This window comes from Neofelis nebulosa, chromosome 1 (genome assembly GCF_028018385.1).
Source record: "Neofelis nebulosa isolate mNeoNeb1 chromosome 1, mNeoNeb1.pri, whole genome shotgun sequence".
NCBI lineage: Eukaryota > Metazoa > Chordata > Mammalia > Carnivora > Felidae > Neofelis > Neofelis nebulosa.
Genome location: NC_080782.1, coordinates 76,393,233 through 76,410,933, shown reverse-complemented (window position 1 = coordinate 76,410,933; position 17,701 = coordinate 76,393,233). Strand labels below are relative to the sequence as shown.

Genomic DNA, 17,701 nt, shown 5'->3' with positions numbered 1-17,701 from the left:
ATAGCTACATTATGCAAACAACCCGAGTGTTGATTGATAGATAAATGGATTGTATATATATGTACACACACACACAATGGAATATTACTCAGCCATAAAAAACAGTGAGAGCTTGACATTTGAGACAAGATAGATGGACCTGGAGGGATTATGCTAATTGAAATAAGTCAGAAAGATAGAGATGAATGCCATATTATTTGCCTTGTATGTGTAATCTAAACTACAGAGCAAACAGACTCTTAAATACAGAAAACAAACTGGTGGTTTGTCAGAGGGGCGGTTGGTGAGGAGGATGAAATAGATAAAGGAAATTGAAAGGTACAAACTTCTAGTTTAAAATAAGTAAGTCATGGATGTGAAAAGTACAGCATGGAGAATAAAGTCAATAATATTATGATAGGGCGCCTGGGTGGCTTAGTCAGTTAAGCGTCCAACTTTTGATTTCAGCTCAGGTCGTGATCTCACGGTTTGTGAGATAGAGCCCCACATTGGGCTCTGTACCGATAGCACAAAATCTACTTGGTATTCTCTCTCTCCCTCTCTGCCCCTCCCCTGCTCAGTCTCTCTCTTTCACTCTCTCTCTCAAAATAAATAAACACACATTAAAAAAGTAATACTGTGATAATATTCTATGATGACAGATGGTGACTCTACTTATAGTGGTGAGCACTGAGTAATTCATAGAATTGTTGAACCAATGTGTTGTACGCTTGAAACTAATATATTGTATGTTCATTATGCTTAGCCAATAATAATTACAAAAACCATTTGATCACTCTTAAATTCAGTTTATTATGTTTACACAGTTTATATCTTGTAACTGCTAGATATAAAAGGTCATATTTTCTTATAGCACCTACTAAGGGCTACTGATTGTTTAGTTTATTGTTCTTATTATGCTGTGTATGTATAAGTCTATGAAAACTTCAAGAAATGAAGCTGATTTTAAAATGTTGAATCTACTTTTTCTTTTAGTGTCAGGGATTTCCCAAGCTGGTTTAACAAAGGACGCCAATACTAAAGTGCAGTATTTATGTTTATAATGTAAAATTAACTGATGACAAGTAAAAATATATCTGGGAAATGGACATTTTCAGTTTCTAAGCTCTTTGGTTCGTTGCAATAATAACTCCATTAACTATATGACAAGTATCCACCCCTGGGAGTTGAGATACAAAGAGAAGACAACCTTTGTAGAGTCATTCATTTTCTTGAATTATTAATTTGTCTTTCAATGGAAGTTGGAAAGTTGCAGTGGGATAAATTTAGTTTGATAGTCTTTTTTTTTTTAAAGCATAAATAAAATCCTTAAAGGAAAAAATGACTCACTGCTCTGGAGCTATTTTTGTAGGAATAGGCCCTTTGTGAAATGTTACTAGTCATGCAGTTTAAAAAAAAATTCAACAAACAAATTCAACCAACATTCACTACATACCCAATTCTTATGCCAAGTGGTCTTTGGCAATACAAACAAGAATAAATCAAGGCTTCAGCCTTTAAAACACAATGTAATAACAAGGGGACACACTAGCAAACAAGGAGCTTTGTTCTAACCTGCCTGATGTTGAAACAGAGATGTTTATGATGTGCGAAGGAAAAGCAAAGAGCATTCCAAAGAATATTTTTATATTTGATTTTATAGTTCCTCTTAGAAATTCGAGGCAAAGGATGCAAATCTGTAGTAATGTTTTCTTTATGAGTTGGAAATCTAAGGAAAATGAACAGTTTGCAAAATCACTGGGAGGGAGGTTCAGAGAGACAGAAGTGTAAGCATATCATGCCTGTGGTACCTCTTGTTTGGAAGAAAAAAACATTTTTCGGAAGGTACAATTATCTTTTTTTCACTTACGGTTAAACTGGTTTTCCATCTCTTATTTCCCTCAAGATCCTCAGGTTTGCCAAATTGGGAATTTGGCATTTTATCCGCTCATGGCCTCTAAATCTTAGTGTATTTTGGCACCTACTCAAGAGATGCAACAGAAAATGTCTAATGTAGTATATATTTAGTTGACATAATTATTTTACTAGGCAAGAAGAAAAGATTTCAAAAATTCTGAATATTGCAGATCAATACATTGAAATGGACCCAGCTACCCAAAGATTATCTACCACTGGTTAAATTCAGAATTTTGAGGATTTTTGTTTTTGTTCTCAGTAATATTCTGTCAGGACATTTTGGTTGCCTACTCTACCAGCATTTTTTTTCTCCCTTTCTTTCTTTGACCTTCCCTAGCCCAGAAAGTGAATCTTGATTAGACTAAGCCAATCATAGTAATTGTTTTACCTTGTAATGATTAGTTTAGAAAATGGCATGTGATACAGTTCTGGCCATTTAGATGTAAAGGGAATTCTGCTGGAAGCAAATGCTTCTGGGAAAGCTTCACTCTTGAAAGGGAACTGAAGGAAGGACTTTCCCTCTGTTGGCCTTTGGGAATTAACCTGAGAATATGACATTGAAAGCTGCTGCAACTGTCTCGTAATCACGAAGAAAGAATCCTACAGATGAAAAGCGATATACTGAATATGATAAAGTTGATAGATGGCAAGAACCTAGGTCTTTGATGACATTGTTGAGTTGCTGGATGAAATAACCATTCCTGCCCCTGTCTTATTTCTGGAATTCACACACACACATTATGTGAGAGACTGCATCTCTGTTTAAGCCATTTTGAGTTCTTCTGCAATTTGCAACAAAATGTACTCTTAGTGATCACAAACATTTTCTTAGGCCTTTTACATATGACTGAGATGGTATGTATTTGATTTAGTACGGTCTTTGTGATATGTCCTGGTGAGTGTATGCTCAATCCATTACAGGAGAAAAGGGCTGTTTCTGATAAACACTTTCCTTGATAATAATGCCTCCTTCCCTTCCATTCAAATCCACTCCTAAGTCATGTCTGTTTTACCATTTAAATGTCTCTAAAATCTGTTCTCTTTTCTCCTTCTTTAGTGCAAACACCCAGTTTCAAGCTAATATCATCTTTTTTTCTGAATAACTATGTGGCCTTTTTACTTAACTCATCTAATCAATTCTAGCCTCCATGTCACTTTCCTACAAAAAGTTTCATTGGCTTTCTGTTGCTCTCAAGAAAAACAAAACGGGGGTAACTGGCTGGCTCAGTCGCAAAAACATGCGACTCTTGATTTTGAGGTTGTGAGTTTGAGCCTCACATTGGGTGTAGAGATTACTAAAAAAATAAACTTAAAAAGAAAGATAATAAAAGACAAACAAAATAAAACAAAACAACTGGAGTCCTCAACATAGACCACAAGGTCTAGCTGTATGTACTGCATCTCCTTTTCCAGTCCAGCTTGACACATGTGCCCTTGTCTCTATGCACTGACTTTTGTTTCCTCGATCACATCAAATTCTCTCCAATTACAGGACCTTTGAAAATGCTGTTTCGTATGCCTAAAACTTTGCTAACCCCCCTTCACCTGGTCATTTCACCTGAATTACTGGCTCTTATAGCAACTTGTACTGTTCCCATGTATTATTTAAAATGGGAAAAAATTAACATTCATTTGTGTGATTATTTGTCTGCTCTGTTAGTAGACTGCAAGCTCAATGAGAAGAGAAACGATATATACCTTTGCTCACAGTTTCATGAGTGTAGCCTAGTGCCTGGTTCCTAGGAGTCTCCCAACATATATGTTTGTTGAAGGAACAAATGAATGGGTAGATGAATGGATTTCTACACAGACATTAAAACAGACCTAAAGGTAGGCAAGTATAACAATAGCAGAGTGGCGCAGCGGAAGCGTGCTGGGCCCATAAAGGTAGGCAAGTATTAATGAGATGCCTATGACAAGACATGTGGGAACAGGCCCAGAAATTGTATTGACCACTTTGTTTGCTGATGGTTCCTTTTAAATTTCAAGAGAATAGGAGGCAACTCAAGTGGGAAGGTAATTGACAGACCTGTTGAATTCTGGAGCTTCTCTTCCACGATACTGTATTGCCCCAGAATCAAATGGAAGGCACTTATCACAGAAGCCTGGTGTTTGGGGGTAGTGACTGTGGGGCTTTTTTGTTCTGAAGTGTCTCCAAACAGATCTGAGGTAGTTATTTTCCAATTTGCTGTGCTAAAAGATAGAAACATAGGCGTGGCTAGTTAATGTTGGTCAAAGTTTCCGAAAGTTGACTCTTTTCATTCTGGGGAAATGATGAAAATCATAAACCACTGGCTTAAGCTTGGAGAAGGTAAGTAGTAGAGGCCATCAGCAACCTCTGTTCAGAACCCTAGTTTCCTCTCACATAAATTCCCCATAATCATGAATCCAAAGAGAAACCCACCGCTGTCACCACCTGTTGTTTCATAGGTGATTAATTATAGACTGTTATTAGTAAGCTCCTTTCTGTTTTCTCTTAAACGAAAGCGCGTGAAAGCTCTAAGACAGATGTTCACTCACCAAAATATTTTTTCCGTCATCATTTGCTCACACAGATTTGTAATTCCCAAAGAAGAGCCCTTGCCAGGAAGTAGCTTCCACTTGAGCTAGTTGGCATTAAGAATCTTGTCATCATCAGCCACAGTGTGATTATAGTTTAAAAATGCAAATGGGATTCTGGGATGAATCAACTGAAGGATGAAATTCATATGAAAAAGTGATGCTGTATAAAACCCTAATTAGGCAGCATCTATAATACAGGTTTCAGTTCAGCCTTTCTTAAATTGTCAGTTTATTGCCACCAAAGGAGGAAGGTACATGCAAAATTCAGCAAATATTTATAGAGCTCCCAGTATGTGCCAGATATTATTCTAAATAGGATGCAAAACAGACACTGTTACAAGAAGATTACATTCTAGATTGGGCTAAACATCCAAAAAGTACGTGGGGCTGGGGCTTACAGCTTAATATTAGGGCAAGTGTGGAACAATTTGGAGAATACTTTCTTTTAGTCAATTTGGGAATGTTTTAACATAAAATCTGCACGATGACTATTTCTTCCAGAGCCTAATGAATACAAATACAAATAGGCACATTTTTTATTTATATGGTAAGGGAAAGACAACAGCAAGGGAAAAATGAAGATAGACTATATACAAAGTGACAGTTTAAGGGATTTTATCTGTCAGTATCTTAAGTTCTGGTTTTAGAGAAGTACACTTTTTTTTTAATTAAAGAGTTTTTTATTCCTCATCTTCCTCCAACTTCGCAACATAAGTATATATTGGTGAAGAAGTTTAATAGCTTATTATTCTTTTAATATCGAATACAGCATCTAAAATAGAAAGTCTTGTTTGTCTTCTTTCTTGATATTTTTTTCTCCAAATTTTCATTTAAGTTCCAGTTACTTTGCAATGTAATATTGGTTTCTGGTGTAGAATTTAGTGATTCATCACTTACATACAACACCCAGTGCTCGTTACAAGTGCCTTCCTTAATGCCCATCACCCATTTAACCCATCCCCCACCCACCTCCCCTCCAGCAACTCTCAGATTGCCCTCTAGAGTTAAGGGTCTGCTTCTTGGTTTGCCTAGAGAGGTGGACTTCTTAAACCTGAGTTTTTCACTTCAGAAAATCCTCCGTGCTTTGCTATAATTTTCCTTTGCTTTAGCTTTCTTTTATACTAGGATGATGTTGAAAATACAGACTACTTTCTTTTATAGTAGGATAATATTAAAAGATACAGTATAAGCTTAATAAGCATGCATTAAAGTCACTTTGGGAAATAGCAGTTTGATTCCATTTTCCATCTGGATCAATTAAAAGAAAACTTTGAAAGATAATTTTCCAGTTGCTTCCTTCCTCTCCTAACTGAAATCCTTGTCAAAGAGGCCTAATCACTTCCTGGGCCTTTCCCTTGTTGGCCTGGCATCACCACCATTAGTCCCTGAGATTTCCACTAGTTCTTTGCAAAATGAAACTTATTTAAACCCAAAGTGAGTACTGTATGAAAATGAAGGGCTTTGTGGATCCTTCACACTTTGTCTAGATCAGATTTAAACTGTGCATGATCTGGGTTGGTAAAGAGGTTACTACTTGCTTTGTAAGCAATACTCTAAGGCACAAAGTCACAGCTGCCACCATGAAATGGTTTCACCACTCTGGTTATTTAGCAAGGGATGGCTGAGAAAGGTTACCAGAGACCGTACCATACACAATATAATATTTCTACGGGTTGTGGCCTATTAACAGAAAACAACCAATTTGCAAAGGGCCACAGAAATAAACATGTCCAGGTAAAACTGGGTCATGTCTATTTGTAAACCTGTTTGTGTCATTACACTGAGTAGTCTCCTTAAGAGAGGTTGTCTGCAGGGATTTTTCAAGCTCAAACAATATAAAGACAGCGAGGGGGGTGCCTGGGTGGTTCAACTGGTTAAGTGTCCAACTTTGGCTCAGGTCATGATCTCGCGGTTCATAAGGTTGAGGCCCATGTTGGGCTCTGTGTTGAAGCTCAGATCCTGGAACCTGCTTCAGAGTCTGTCTCCATCTCTCTCTTCTCTCCGCCCTTCCCCTTCTCGCTCTCTCTCTCTCACACACACACACTGTCTCTCTCTCTCAAATATAAATTTATATATATATATATATATATATATATATATATATATGAGGCTATATCAGTGAGGATATTATCTAATCAAGATCAAATGATAGTGTTCAACACTAGAATCTGAATAGTACCTCTAGTTTCCCAAAACAAAAATTACTAGTTTTATGTGAACAGATGGTTTTGTTTGTCCCATATTAATTTAAATAAGCAGTTGATTTTGTTAACTACTCATTCCTTAGAAACCACTGCATCTCTATCTCACAAATGACTAAATCAAAATAAAGAACACTTTTTAAATAATGTAAGGAAGGTGTTACTAAACCCTATTGTCTATGGGAGAACTCTCATTTTAAAATGGCTTGATTTAATAGAATATAATAGGGGTTCTTTAATAATAAGTACTTTTTTTCTTTTGTTGGAAAAATGTGCTTTTCTTGGATAGTTCCCAGTAGCAGCAGTAAAGAAGCATCAGCAATATCATATCCCTCTTGATTCAGATTTGGCTGATGTGCCATAACAGAGAGCACTGGGAAACACAGCTATGTAGATTCACATTATTTCTCCCTTTTTGTACATCTGAGCCTTATGTTAGCAGTTTGAATCCACAGTATTTGAATCCCCTGGCACCAAGCTCAGATCCAATGTTTTTCCCACAGAGAGAAAAAGAGGATTCATGATGATGATATATGGAAAATGGTGAAAGGTTGTATTGGTAGTTTGGGTTGAATTATGGAAGCATCCTTTCTGGGACCGTGTGTTCAAATGAAGAAGCTATTATAATGGGCAGTAAGGTGCTATTTTTGTGTCTACAGAACGTGTTGGAGAGAAGCATTGATCTGAGTTATGTATATGCTTTCAAATAGCTTTACTTTACAGAAACAAAATAATGGCAAAATTAAATTGCTGTGGCTGTAGACTAGTTCCTTGCGGTTTGTCAACAGGCTTTCATGAAATACTCTCATGTGCTATTGAAAATTTAGGGGACTTGGACTAAAACTTCCTGTTAAATGTCATGTGTCTTTGATTTCTTTATTTCTCCCCTTAATCAAAGAAACAACTAAAGTTGTGTCTAAGAATTGAAATTTTCTTTTCAAATATTAGAGAGGTTTGAAAAACAACCTTTTAATAGCTGTCTTCCTATATTGGAAAGAGAAGTGCTTTAATGAGCTGGGTTCAAATTCCATTTCATCAGTTTCAAGAATTTTGTTTTATCACAAACATGTTACTTACCTGTTTGAGCTTCAGTTTTCCACCTTTAAAACAGTGTCTGCTTAAACACCACCTGGCAGTGTTATCATGGCAAATAACTGATGGAAAGCTCCTAGAATAAAGTAGAAGGCTCAGTAAATGTTTTCCCTTTTACAAGGTATCATACACCAAGTGCTGATTGAATGTTTAAGTCATTTGAATTTTTTTTTTTTGTATTGTTGGTTGACAGAGAGTATGAGATTACATTGATCTGATGAACATATTATTAAATCGTGTTCTTGATGGTCATCCTGCAAAAAAGAAAAACATAACTGGTTACTTGTTCATATCAGTGATATAATGATTTTATTACTTTGAGAAATGTGTTGTCCCACTTTTCTTAATATTGTTGTCTTCAGAGGCTTTGTTTTTTAAAAAAGTTTCTCTATCACAAGGTTGGTAGCAATTAACTATGTAATTACATGTTATTATAGCCTTAAAGTTTTATATTGACTGTTGTTTACAGCATGGAATTTAAATTTAAGTAACTATCCCTTCTTGGTGACCTGCTATAGATATTAACCTATATTGAGGAAACAGTATTTTGTAATCACCAAAATAATTTTTCTTTCCCTGTGCTATAATGAGTTCATAATAGTTTGGCAAAGGCCACTGTCCAATCCATTATTCAGCAAATTACCTGTCTTGCCAAAAAAAAAAAAAAAAAAAAAAAGCTACTCATTTACTTATGAAGAGTCTTACATTTAATTTTAAATATAGGATTTAGTCTCATAGTTCGAGAAAAAGAGGTATGAAGATTCAAAGACTCTCTCCAGAATCACAATTTAACTAGATTAAAATGGCAAGAAACTAGATTAATGACAAGAAAGTAGCAGGAAAGATAGATAGTTATCTCTAATCGTCTTAAAGGCATAAACTTGAGGACTTTTAATCCTTATTCTGACACTAACTACCTGAGTAGCCTTAGGTAGATCAATAACCTTACTGTAAATCAGTTTCCATTTCTGTAAAAATGATGCAGTGCCTGTTAGACCTACTCACAGCATAATTGTGAGAAGAAAACAAAGTAGCACAAAAAGAGTGCTTACTCAGACTCAGCCAGCCTAAGGGGGACAGAACTTGGCCCTGAGTCATCTTTAAGATAGGGCTTCTCCGATTAGACCCTGTAAATGATCGTTAGATCATATGATCCCATATGATCATACCCTTACATAGATCTTGAGCTCTCAACTAAATTCTAGGAACCAAACTATGTTACCAGAATGTTACAGAACAGATCACTGACACCTTTTACACTTGCAGAGAAAAGAATAAATTACTTTTTGTTATTCTCTGTTCCATCGCACTGTGGTCTTCAGAGCTTTTAGCTGAAGGCTAATTATTGATTTGATACATACTATTTTTTCATGTGCTCATTTTTAGAAAAAAAAAGTTTTACCTTCTTTTCTTCTAACAGAATTATTTTTATCTTGAAAAATGGGGTATAAGTAAAAGACTAAATCAGAGTATGATGGGGCATGGTACACCATTGATCAAAGTATAAAACAGACTTTGCTCTCCCAAAACAATTTTGCCAAATTGTGCAGAGGCTCTCCCTCATCTCGTCCTCGTTTTTTTTTTTTAAACTGGTTTCCACAGAAAAGGAAAGAAACATTGAAATTTGAATACATTCTCACTATCGGAGAAGGTATAAGCCAAGAAATAAAAATTGGTAAGAGGAAGACATTCCCAAGTTATTCTGTCCTTTTAAATTGTGCAGCTGCTGATGAGAATAAGAATTACAACATGGATCCAATCAGTTCTGAGTATGATAGTAGTCTCCTTTGTTCCGTCTATGGAACCATTATTGTGCTTCGTTGTTTATTTTTAATCAAAAGAACCAACTTTTTAAACTTGATATATGTATTTATTCCTATAACTTACTATTCCAAAAACAAGTTGAGATGGTTTATAATAAAATGAAAGGTAAAATAAAACCGAAAACTGTTAAATCCAAATATAAAGGAAGTTTTGTTTGGTTTACATTTAATTGCAACCTTTGATCCTTTATTATTACAAATATATGCTTAGCTAATCTAAATTGACTTTTGTTTTTATGTTTGCTTGTAAGTCATTAATTGTTCATATTGCTTTGAATGATCTGTAATGCATTAGTCGGACTGCCTGTGTTCAGATGCCAGCTCCTGCACTTTTTAGGGTCAAAGGTAAATCAGGTGGACACTAGTTGAAGTGGTAAGGACAGATTTTCTTCAAAATTAACCATTGTAATAGTGAAGGAGGTCCAGTGTGGACTGAACTCAATTTTGCCAAAACAGAACAGAAGACCTTTGAAGCCTTGGAGGGTACTAAGGGAAAAGCCCTGAAGGGTGTTAGGGAGGAGGTTGGTCCATGTGACTAGTGCTTCTGGGTTTGTTCATTGGCACCTATCCACAAAAAAAACAAGCTTCTTCTATCTTCATGACAGGAAGCAGTGATACAACTTAGAGCAAGGCATCCACTGGCTGACAACCAGAGCAGAATTGTCTCATTGAATGTCAGAAGACAGTTCTGGGTTATAGAAGATTTATATCTCAAAGAGACAGAGCAAAGATTTATAATTGCCAACTTTCTAAAGCAAAGTGGGGGTGGGTGGGTACTACTCAAAAGCCTATCAGCCTACTGTCAGGTTTTGGCTAGAGCAAACAGTGAAGTTACTTAACCTCAGTTTGCCTCAGTTTCCTCATCTGTAAAATGGAGAATAATAGTATCATATCATAGAGATGTGTTTTGAGGATTAAAGAAGTTAATACATGTAAAGTGTTTAGAGCAGTGCTGTGAATAAATGTTAGTGATTATTCTCACTGTCTTTAAATGGAGCTCATAATAGTATCTATCTACCATATTTGATTGTTTTAGTTATTAAATGATATAATACAAGTAAAACATGAAGAGCTATGCCTGGCACATAAAAAGCATTGTATAACTGTTGGCTTAGAAATAGTAATAGTTGCCACAGCTCTGTAGTAGCTACTAAATATCTTCTAGTCCTGAATTATTTCTAGATCAGGACGACCAAATCCTGAATTGCTTCTAGATCAGGACGACCAAATAGCAAAGAATCTTAAACTTCCTGTGTTTTATGTTAGAATGGAGTAGGTATGTTTTGTAATGGTAATAATTCAGAGATTGGAAAAATATTTATGAGCAATATTGTGTGTGATTTTAAGATCGTTAAGCATCATTTTGACATTGTATTTCTCGAGTTTTAGATATGCAGGCCACATGTCCATCATTTATGTCGCTTAAACTCCTTACTGTTCAACCTTCAATATTTCCCAGCATATTTCCTTCTTAGGAAAGTAAAGGTGAATCTAAATAATTGTAAATCCATTAAAGAAACAAAAGAGTTCGGGGTGCCTGGGTGGGTCAGTTGGTTAAGCGGCTGACTTCAGCTCAGGTCTTGATCTCACAGTTCATGGGTTCGAGCCCCGTGTCAGGCTCTGTGCTGACAGCTTGGAGAGCCTGGAGCCTGCTTTGGATTCTGTGTCTCCCTCTGTCTCTGCTCCTCCTCTGCTCTCACTCTGTCTATCTCTCTCTCTCTCAAAAAATGAATAAATATTAAAAAATTTTTTTTAAACAAAAGAGTTTGCTTAATTGAGGAAAAAAATGGCATTTATAGGAGTAGTAATGGGGGTCCCTGGGTGGCTCAGTAGGTTGGACATCTGACGACTTCAGCTCAGGTCATGATCTCACAGCTGGTGAGTTCGAGCCCTGTGTCGGGCTTTGTGCTGACAGCTCAGATCCTGGAGCCTGCTTTGGATTCTGTGTCTCCCTCTCTCTCTGCCCCTCCCCGACTTGTGCTCTTTCTCTCTCTCTCTGAAAAATAAACATTAAAAGTTTTTTAAAATAGTAATAAAGACTGAACCATATTTATCAAATTTTTCAAAAGTTGAGATGTTGATTTGCTGTATATTTGAACTTCCTTGTTTCCCACCCAATACAGAATTTTAAGAAGAGGTACAGATTTCACAGTTTTTCAACGCTAACTAGTAGGTTCAGAGATACCCAAATGATCTCTATCCGTGTTTATGGAATCTCTTGATCCCAGCACTGTATAGTAATAATCCATGAAGTATGAATTACTAAATGCAGTATTTGTGTTGGGTATATTACCAACTATGGTGCATAAGTCTTCCACTAATGAAGTGGAATGCATAGATGAAAAGAGAATCCCATTCTCCTTAAATTACAGTTTTTATCACTAAAAATTCTTGGTGTTAATACATTTGATAGTGGAAAAATGGCCATTTAGGTAAGAGACTGGTTGCTGGAAAAGAAAGAATAACTGGAGTTAATGTTGATTTCTTCAATGTACTACATAAAAAATGTTAAAGTAAGGGAGAACCAAATATAATATTACCTTTTAAGACCAACTTTTTTTCATTGTACTTCTCTAATTAATATTTGGGGCAGTTGTAAAGTGATTCAAGAAATTGAATAATTATGCATATAGTGAAGATGGTCAACACCAACTAACCTACCATTTTAAAGTCAAGTGCATAAAGTAGTTCACTCTTTTTATAGAAGTATCTAAAATGTTGCCTTTTAACTGTGACAGAACTAGAAATATCAGTCATAATAATTGGTGTTATAAATAGGATTTGAGGTCAATTAGGAAAGAGTCTTAGAAAAATGTTTGGAGTACCTAAGTTCTAGACTTGGCCCTTCTATTAACTTGGTCACACCCATTCAGCAGGCATCTTCACCTCATTGGGCCAATAGTTCTTTTTCAGTCATAGAGCCCATGCTTTTGCTTGTTATTTTTCCTTCTTTACTAGCTGCAGATTAATTCAGATTTTGTATCTTTCTTTCTCTACCAGTCTGATACGTACTTCTGCATGTCAATGCGCTTGCCGGTGGATGAGGAAGCCTTCGTGAGTAAGTATTAATTGGATGGCGTGCCAGGGTGGGCGGTCGAAGGGAGGGCAGCTATTTGAAATCAGTGAAAGGTTCTCTTTGATGGTTATGAGCATATTAATCTTTTACTGTCAGTTTCTAAAATGCACTTATCATGCCTAATGCAGAAACAAACTAGAGAGAGCCACTCAGAGACAAGGTTGCAAACTGTATCTGGAGAGATTCATGAGTAATAGTAGTTAAGGAGTTGCATGCAGATGTCAATGGTCGCCAATACCGTGTGGTCCCATTTGTATAGTATTGGCTTTCTGTCTGTGGCTGGATGCTTAATTCCGCTCCACTCAACAGACTGTTTATTTACCTGCTGGTTCATGCTATAAATCGACTGTACTTAGAATCAACATTGGGGAATTTAAGATTTTACCTGTCAAATAGTAGATGGATAGAAAGGAAGGAAGGAGAAATTGAGAGAAGGAAAGAAGCGAAGGAGGTATAGATTGGGAAAGGCAGGAACATTGGTCCTGTGGTTTCTATTGTAGAATAAGAGGACTCATAAATGGCAGGTCCTTCCCCAGCTGAGCTTTTAAGTCAGATAAGAAAAGTGACAAAATACCATCTGTTTCCATCTAGGTTGTTTTCATTGAAATATCCTTATGACAAACTTTTAACTGTTTGGGAGGAGGTGTGATTGACAAATTATTCATGGATTTGTTTCTGTCTCCCACTGCTTCACTTTTCTGGTTTGAGATGTTAATTTTGGAGAGAAAGTAATGGTAATGAGAGTTGTGCTTTGGTCCCATGAAACTAATCTTCAAGTAGGCTGTCTGAAATGGCCATTATGTGAATTATAAAATGTGTACTGTTGCCTCGGGGCCATCTGAGGATAAATTTTCATGAGATGTTCCCACAGGAATATACATTACAGACCTGAAAAGCCAGAGCAATGTGCATTTTTTTCCACACACTTTGGTGGCAATTCCAACAGAAAATACAACTTAGAATAGCACTCTACAAATTTGTTCCTAGAGTTCATTCTTAACAATGAAAGGCCTTAGGAAGTTGAGCATTGCCTGTGTGTCCTTACTTTGTATAATAATCGAATATTACCAAGAAAAAAGGTAGAAACGACAGTGCTCCCAGATCCTCAACTTTAACTTTAAAGACAGAGAAAATAATTGCAGTGCCTTGTGTAATAGTAAATGTGATTTAGGTTACAAATTCATCATTAAAATATCAACAGTAAAGGTTTTTTCAATATCATATCCACATTTTTGGCAGCCTAGGAGAAAATAATATTTACTCACTAAAAGGCGTTTACATGATGTTTTCTTCTTTATGATTTTATATTTTCTTTCCAAGCTCCAAGAAAGCTTGATTCCTCCTGTTTCACATTTGCATAGAAGAGAAGGCCGTCTCCATGCCTGTATGCATATGAATGTCATGTTTCACAGCAACATTATAGGTCTCACATTAAGAGGTTATTGACTTGTTTCTGGAGGTTGGTGGTAGTATATGATTTCAGAGCTGGTGACTCTAAGGACTATAAATATATATCCTGGAATGCGTTATTGCTCTCCTAATAGAAATGTGTTTACTTTCACATAAATTAAAATTGAGAAGTACAAGTGAATGTATTCAGTCAAGGAAAATATTCATGGGAAACTCATAAAGGACTATATTAGAACTAGGGTACCAAATGTTTTTGCATTTTCTTAGGCACCTCCCTTCTAAGATTAAACTGTTCCCAGTTTGAAGGTCCTTAAAGGATCTTGTAAGATTAATAATTATTTTCAATATATTTTTTTCTTTTCTCTGTGGCTGGGAGGATTGCATGAATACTAAAGATTTTGTCACTTGTTCAAAACAGGGTTGTTTCATCTTCAATGTGAGTCCTTTAATGTACTAGCTCCAGGCGTTTGTGGTTACTACTATTTGCATAATCCAGCAACCACAGATGTTTAGGTGTAAGCAAATTAGAACTGGAAAGTTGAAAACCAAACAATCATTCATATAAGGGAATAAGTAAGGGGAAGTTTGCATGTATTGTCTCATTAATTCTTAGGGCAAACCTGAAGGTAGCCCCAGTTTATAATTAGAGAAACAAAGGAACATCTCTGTCTTTGATTTAATCAAACAGGAGGGCAATAGTTTGTATAGGATCCTTGTTCATAGAATCAGCTCATTACCACCCATCATTTACCAGGGGCCTACAAGACACTAATATACTTACACCTAAGCACATTTAAGCCATTTTATAGAGAGGAAATGGATGGTCAGAGAGGTCAAGGAATGTGAGCAAGATTTTTACTAGCTGTGTGTTACCCTGTCATAAGAGATTTGGATGTGAGGATAGTGAATCGGGGAAGAAATGAAAGAAGTTATCAAATGGATAGATAGAGCTGAAATACAGCAATCGCACATCTCTGTCTTACATCAAATACAATTCTTTGATTTCCTTACCTTTCAGTATCTACTAGGAACACTCTGGTCGGTTTTGTCAAAAACAAAAATAAACCTCAAACCATCCTACAAAGCGAAACCCAGGATACACAAAGGTGAAAGATTTGCAGTAGGAAAAGTGGATATATAGGTTGTATGTTGGGAGGGTGATCATGCATAGCTTTTCCCTATTCCCAGAGTGAAAGTTCTGCTAGTGGTAAACAGGGTTTTGCCATGATTGAAATATGTGGGTTCTCCCAAATTCTAGGTCTCAGGATGCCTTATCATAAGATATGGTTGAAAATGAAGACTTGTAAAGCATTTACTACTTTATTTTTTTCTTAAGACATTTATTAATTTTATATTTTCTGCTTTCATTATCTGTGCCTTTTCAATTTTTGAAGGCCAGCAGGATATGTGCTACTGGATATGGTGGGGACTCAATATTGTTTGCTCAATACATGATTGAATACTAAAAAAAGTGTTGTGCTTGGCTATTTTTAAGACAATGTATCATCTAGTAGACACTTTACCTTTTTGCCTTAAATTTTACCCTTATTTAAATATAAGGGAATAATTATTTTTTTTTAAGAAAAGCCACTTGTTCATACATTCAGCAGACTTTAAAAATTCTGTTGTGTGCTAGTTATTGGGCAAGGCAATGGGGATGTGAGGTATGACACCAATTCAAAGAAATTATAGCCTGACAGAATTCTAAAGACAAGAATATAAATATTATAACATCTGAAAAGAACTTTCTCCTTTGGCTTTTCAAATTTCTACACTTGATCTTAGCCAAAAGGCCGAGAAGCGATGGCTTTTCAAATTTCTAAAGAAGATCACAAAAGGCAGAGTACAACTAAGATTGCTTATTAGGACTAAAACAAACTCTCTTCATGGTGTTAAAAGCCAGAATTGCATTTGAATAATTCATAATTTTGGCTTTCTGCTTGTGTGACTAGTTATGTAACTCATTTTAGACAAACATATTTCTTAATTCTGAGAAGATACCATCACAATTGTCATAGAATTTATATGTGCATATGCCCAGCATTTTTATGTATAAGCATGCACAACATCTTTGATGTATTTATATGTCTCCATTGAATTAGTAAATGTGAATTAAAGTAGTTGTTTGGGGAAATACTCTAATGAAGATAAATATAATTTTTATACTTTGAACAGAATCATAGCTTTCCCTAGAGCACTGCTTTTGTTTATTGTTTTAATAAGAAATCACAGATTGGAATGGGTGAAGGTATGATAAAATCTGCATTTGACCACTGAACTGTGATGCTGTCTAAAAGGTGTTTTACAGACACTCTGAGGAATTGACTCTGACAGCAGCCCACTCAGCCAAGAAATTTGACTGTCATCTTCATCCACTTGCTTTCCCTCACATGGATGACCAGTAAATAAATGTGTCTTTTCCTTAGTGAATGATGGCGGGTCCCTATCTATCAAATTGCACTATACAAATGAGGTAGAAGCCATTGAATTTAGAAATAGATGAAATTAATCTAATGATTCATTGCTTTTCCTTTCCTTGGGCTTCTCTCTTGAATGTAGAGCAATGTCTTCTGCAGAATAGCACCATGAGACTTAAATATTTCCTGAATGTGACCTTTCTTAAACAAAGCACATGTTCAGGTGATGTTGAGTTATCTCAAAAAATAGAGGAGCAGTCTAATTTTGATCATGTTTATGGGTCATTACATAAGGTCATTACAAGACTATAAAGACCAAGGTCGGGTAGGATACAGTGCTCAGATAATCACATTTTATGGCATGGCAGCAGTAAATAGAAGGGTGTGTGTGTGTGTGTACATACGTGTGAGTCTCCATCCCCATGAAGTCACTCTGTCACCTTTCTGCTTCTGATTAGTTGCCTGCATAACTTTTCTTTTCCCTCTTCTAGGATTTTCTCCAACATGAAAACTGTAGTCTGTGTCTTCACGTGACCATTGGGTATCTTCCCGCAATCACCCTCAGAAGCTTTTCTAGCATCATAGTGACAGTTACTTGGAGAGCTAGCGCAAATAAGATATGCTACACCTATAGGTCTCTGATGCGCAGATACAACCTGATTTGCTTAGTCATAAACAAAAAAGAAAAGAAGTTGCTGCCTGCCTTGTCTCAGAGTATTTCTAGGATGTCTTCTATTGTTTGGTCACCCAAATACCACATTTCCAACATGACAACCCCTGATAATGCCCAGGGTTCTTTCAAGTAATAAAACAAAGGGAGATGGAGGAGTAGGAACCATCTCATCATATTTTATAAAGCTGAGAGTTAGGATGTCTTCCGTTACATACATCTAGAGATCACCAGAAACTAACTGACACGTTGACTGTGCTGCTTTATTGCATTAATGTCAAAATGCCACACACACACCCCCACCACCTCTGCCGACACTCCCAGGAAAATGGCCAATCCAGAAAGCCCAGGTCTGAATCGTATTCGATGTGTGAATGCTCTTCATTAGTGAAGGGTACATGACATTTTGACAGTCATTCTGAAGTAGCCATTTCTGCTATTTCAGTAGGGACAACTGTAGGGGCCAACTCTAAAAAGATGAACGTGAACTGTTCTAGTCAGAGAAAACATCATGTGAGAGACAGACAGGATTTTATCTGCATCTGGGAAGATGG

The 17,701-nt window shown here is 36.3% G+C and overlaps 1 protein-coding gene and 1 pseudogene across 20 annotated transcripts in view; one reads left to right on the top strand and one right to left on the bottom strand.

The window, feature by feature from the left end:
- Positions 1-17,701, top strand: part of PAM (peptidylglycine alpha-amidating monooxygenase) — a 159,186-nt gene that overhangs the window by 19,545 nt on the left and 121,940 nt on the right. For all 20 annotated transcript variants that reach the window (XM_058725992.1, XM_058725976.1, XM_058725968.1 and 17 more), the window contains exon 3: positions 12,575-12,632. In XM_058725992.1, the coding sequence (XP_058581975.1) occupies positions 12,575-12,632 (58 nt within the window). The remainder of the gene's footprint in view (positions 1-12,574; positions 12,633-17,701) is intronic.
- LOC131490107 (U2 spliceosomal RNA) lies at positions 15,740-15,865 on the bottom strand (annotated as a pseudogene).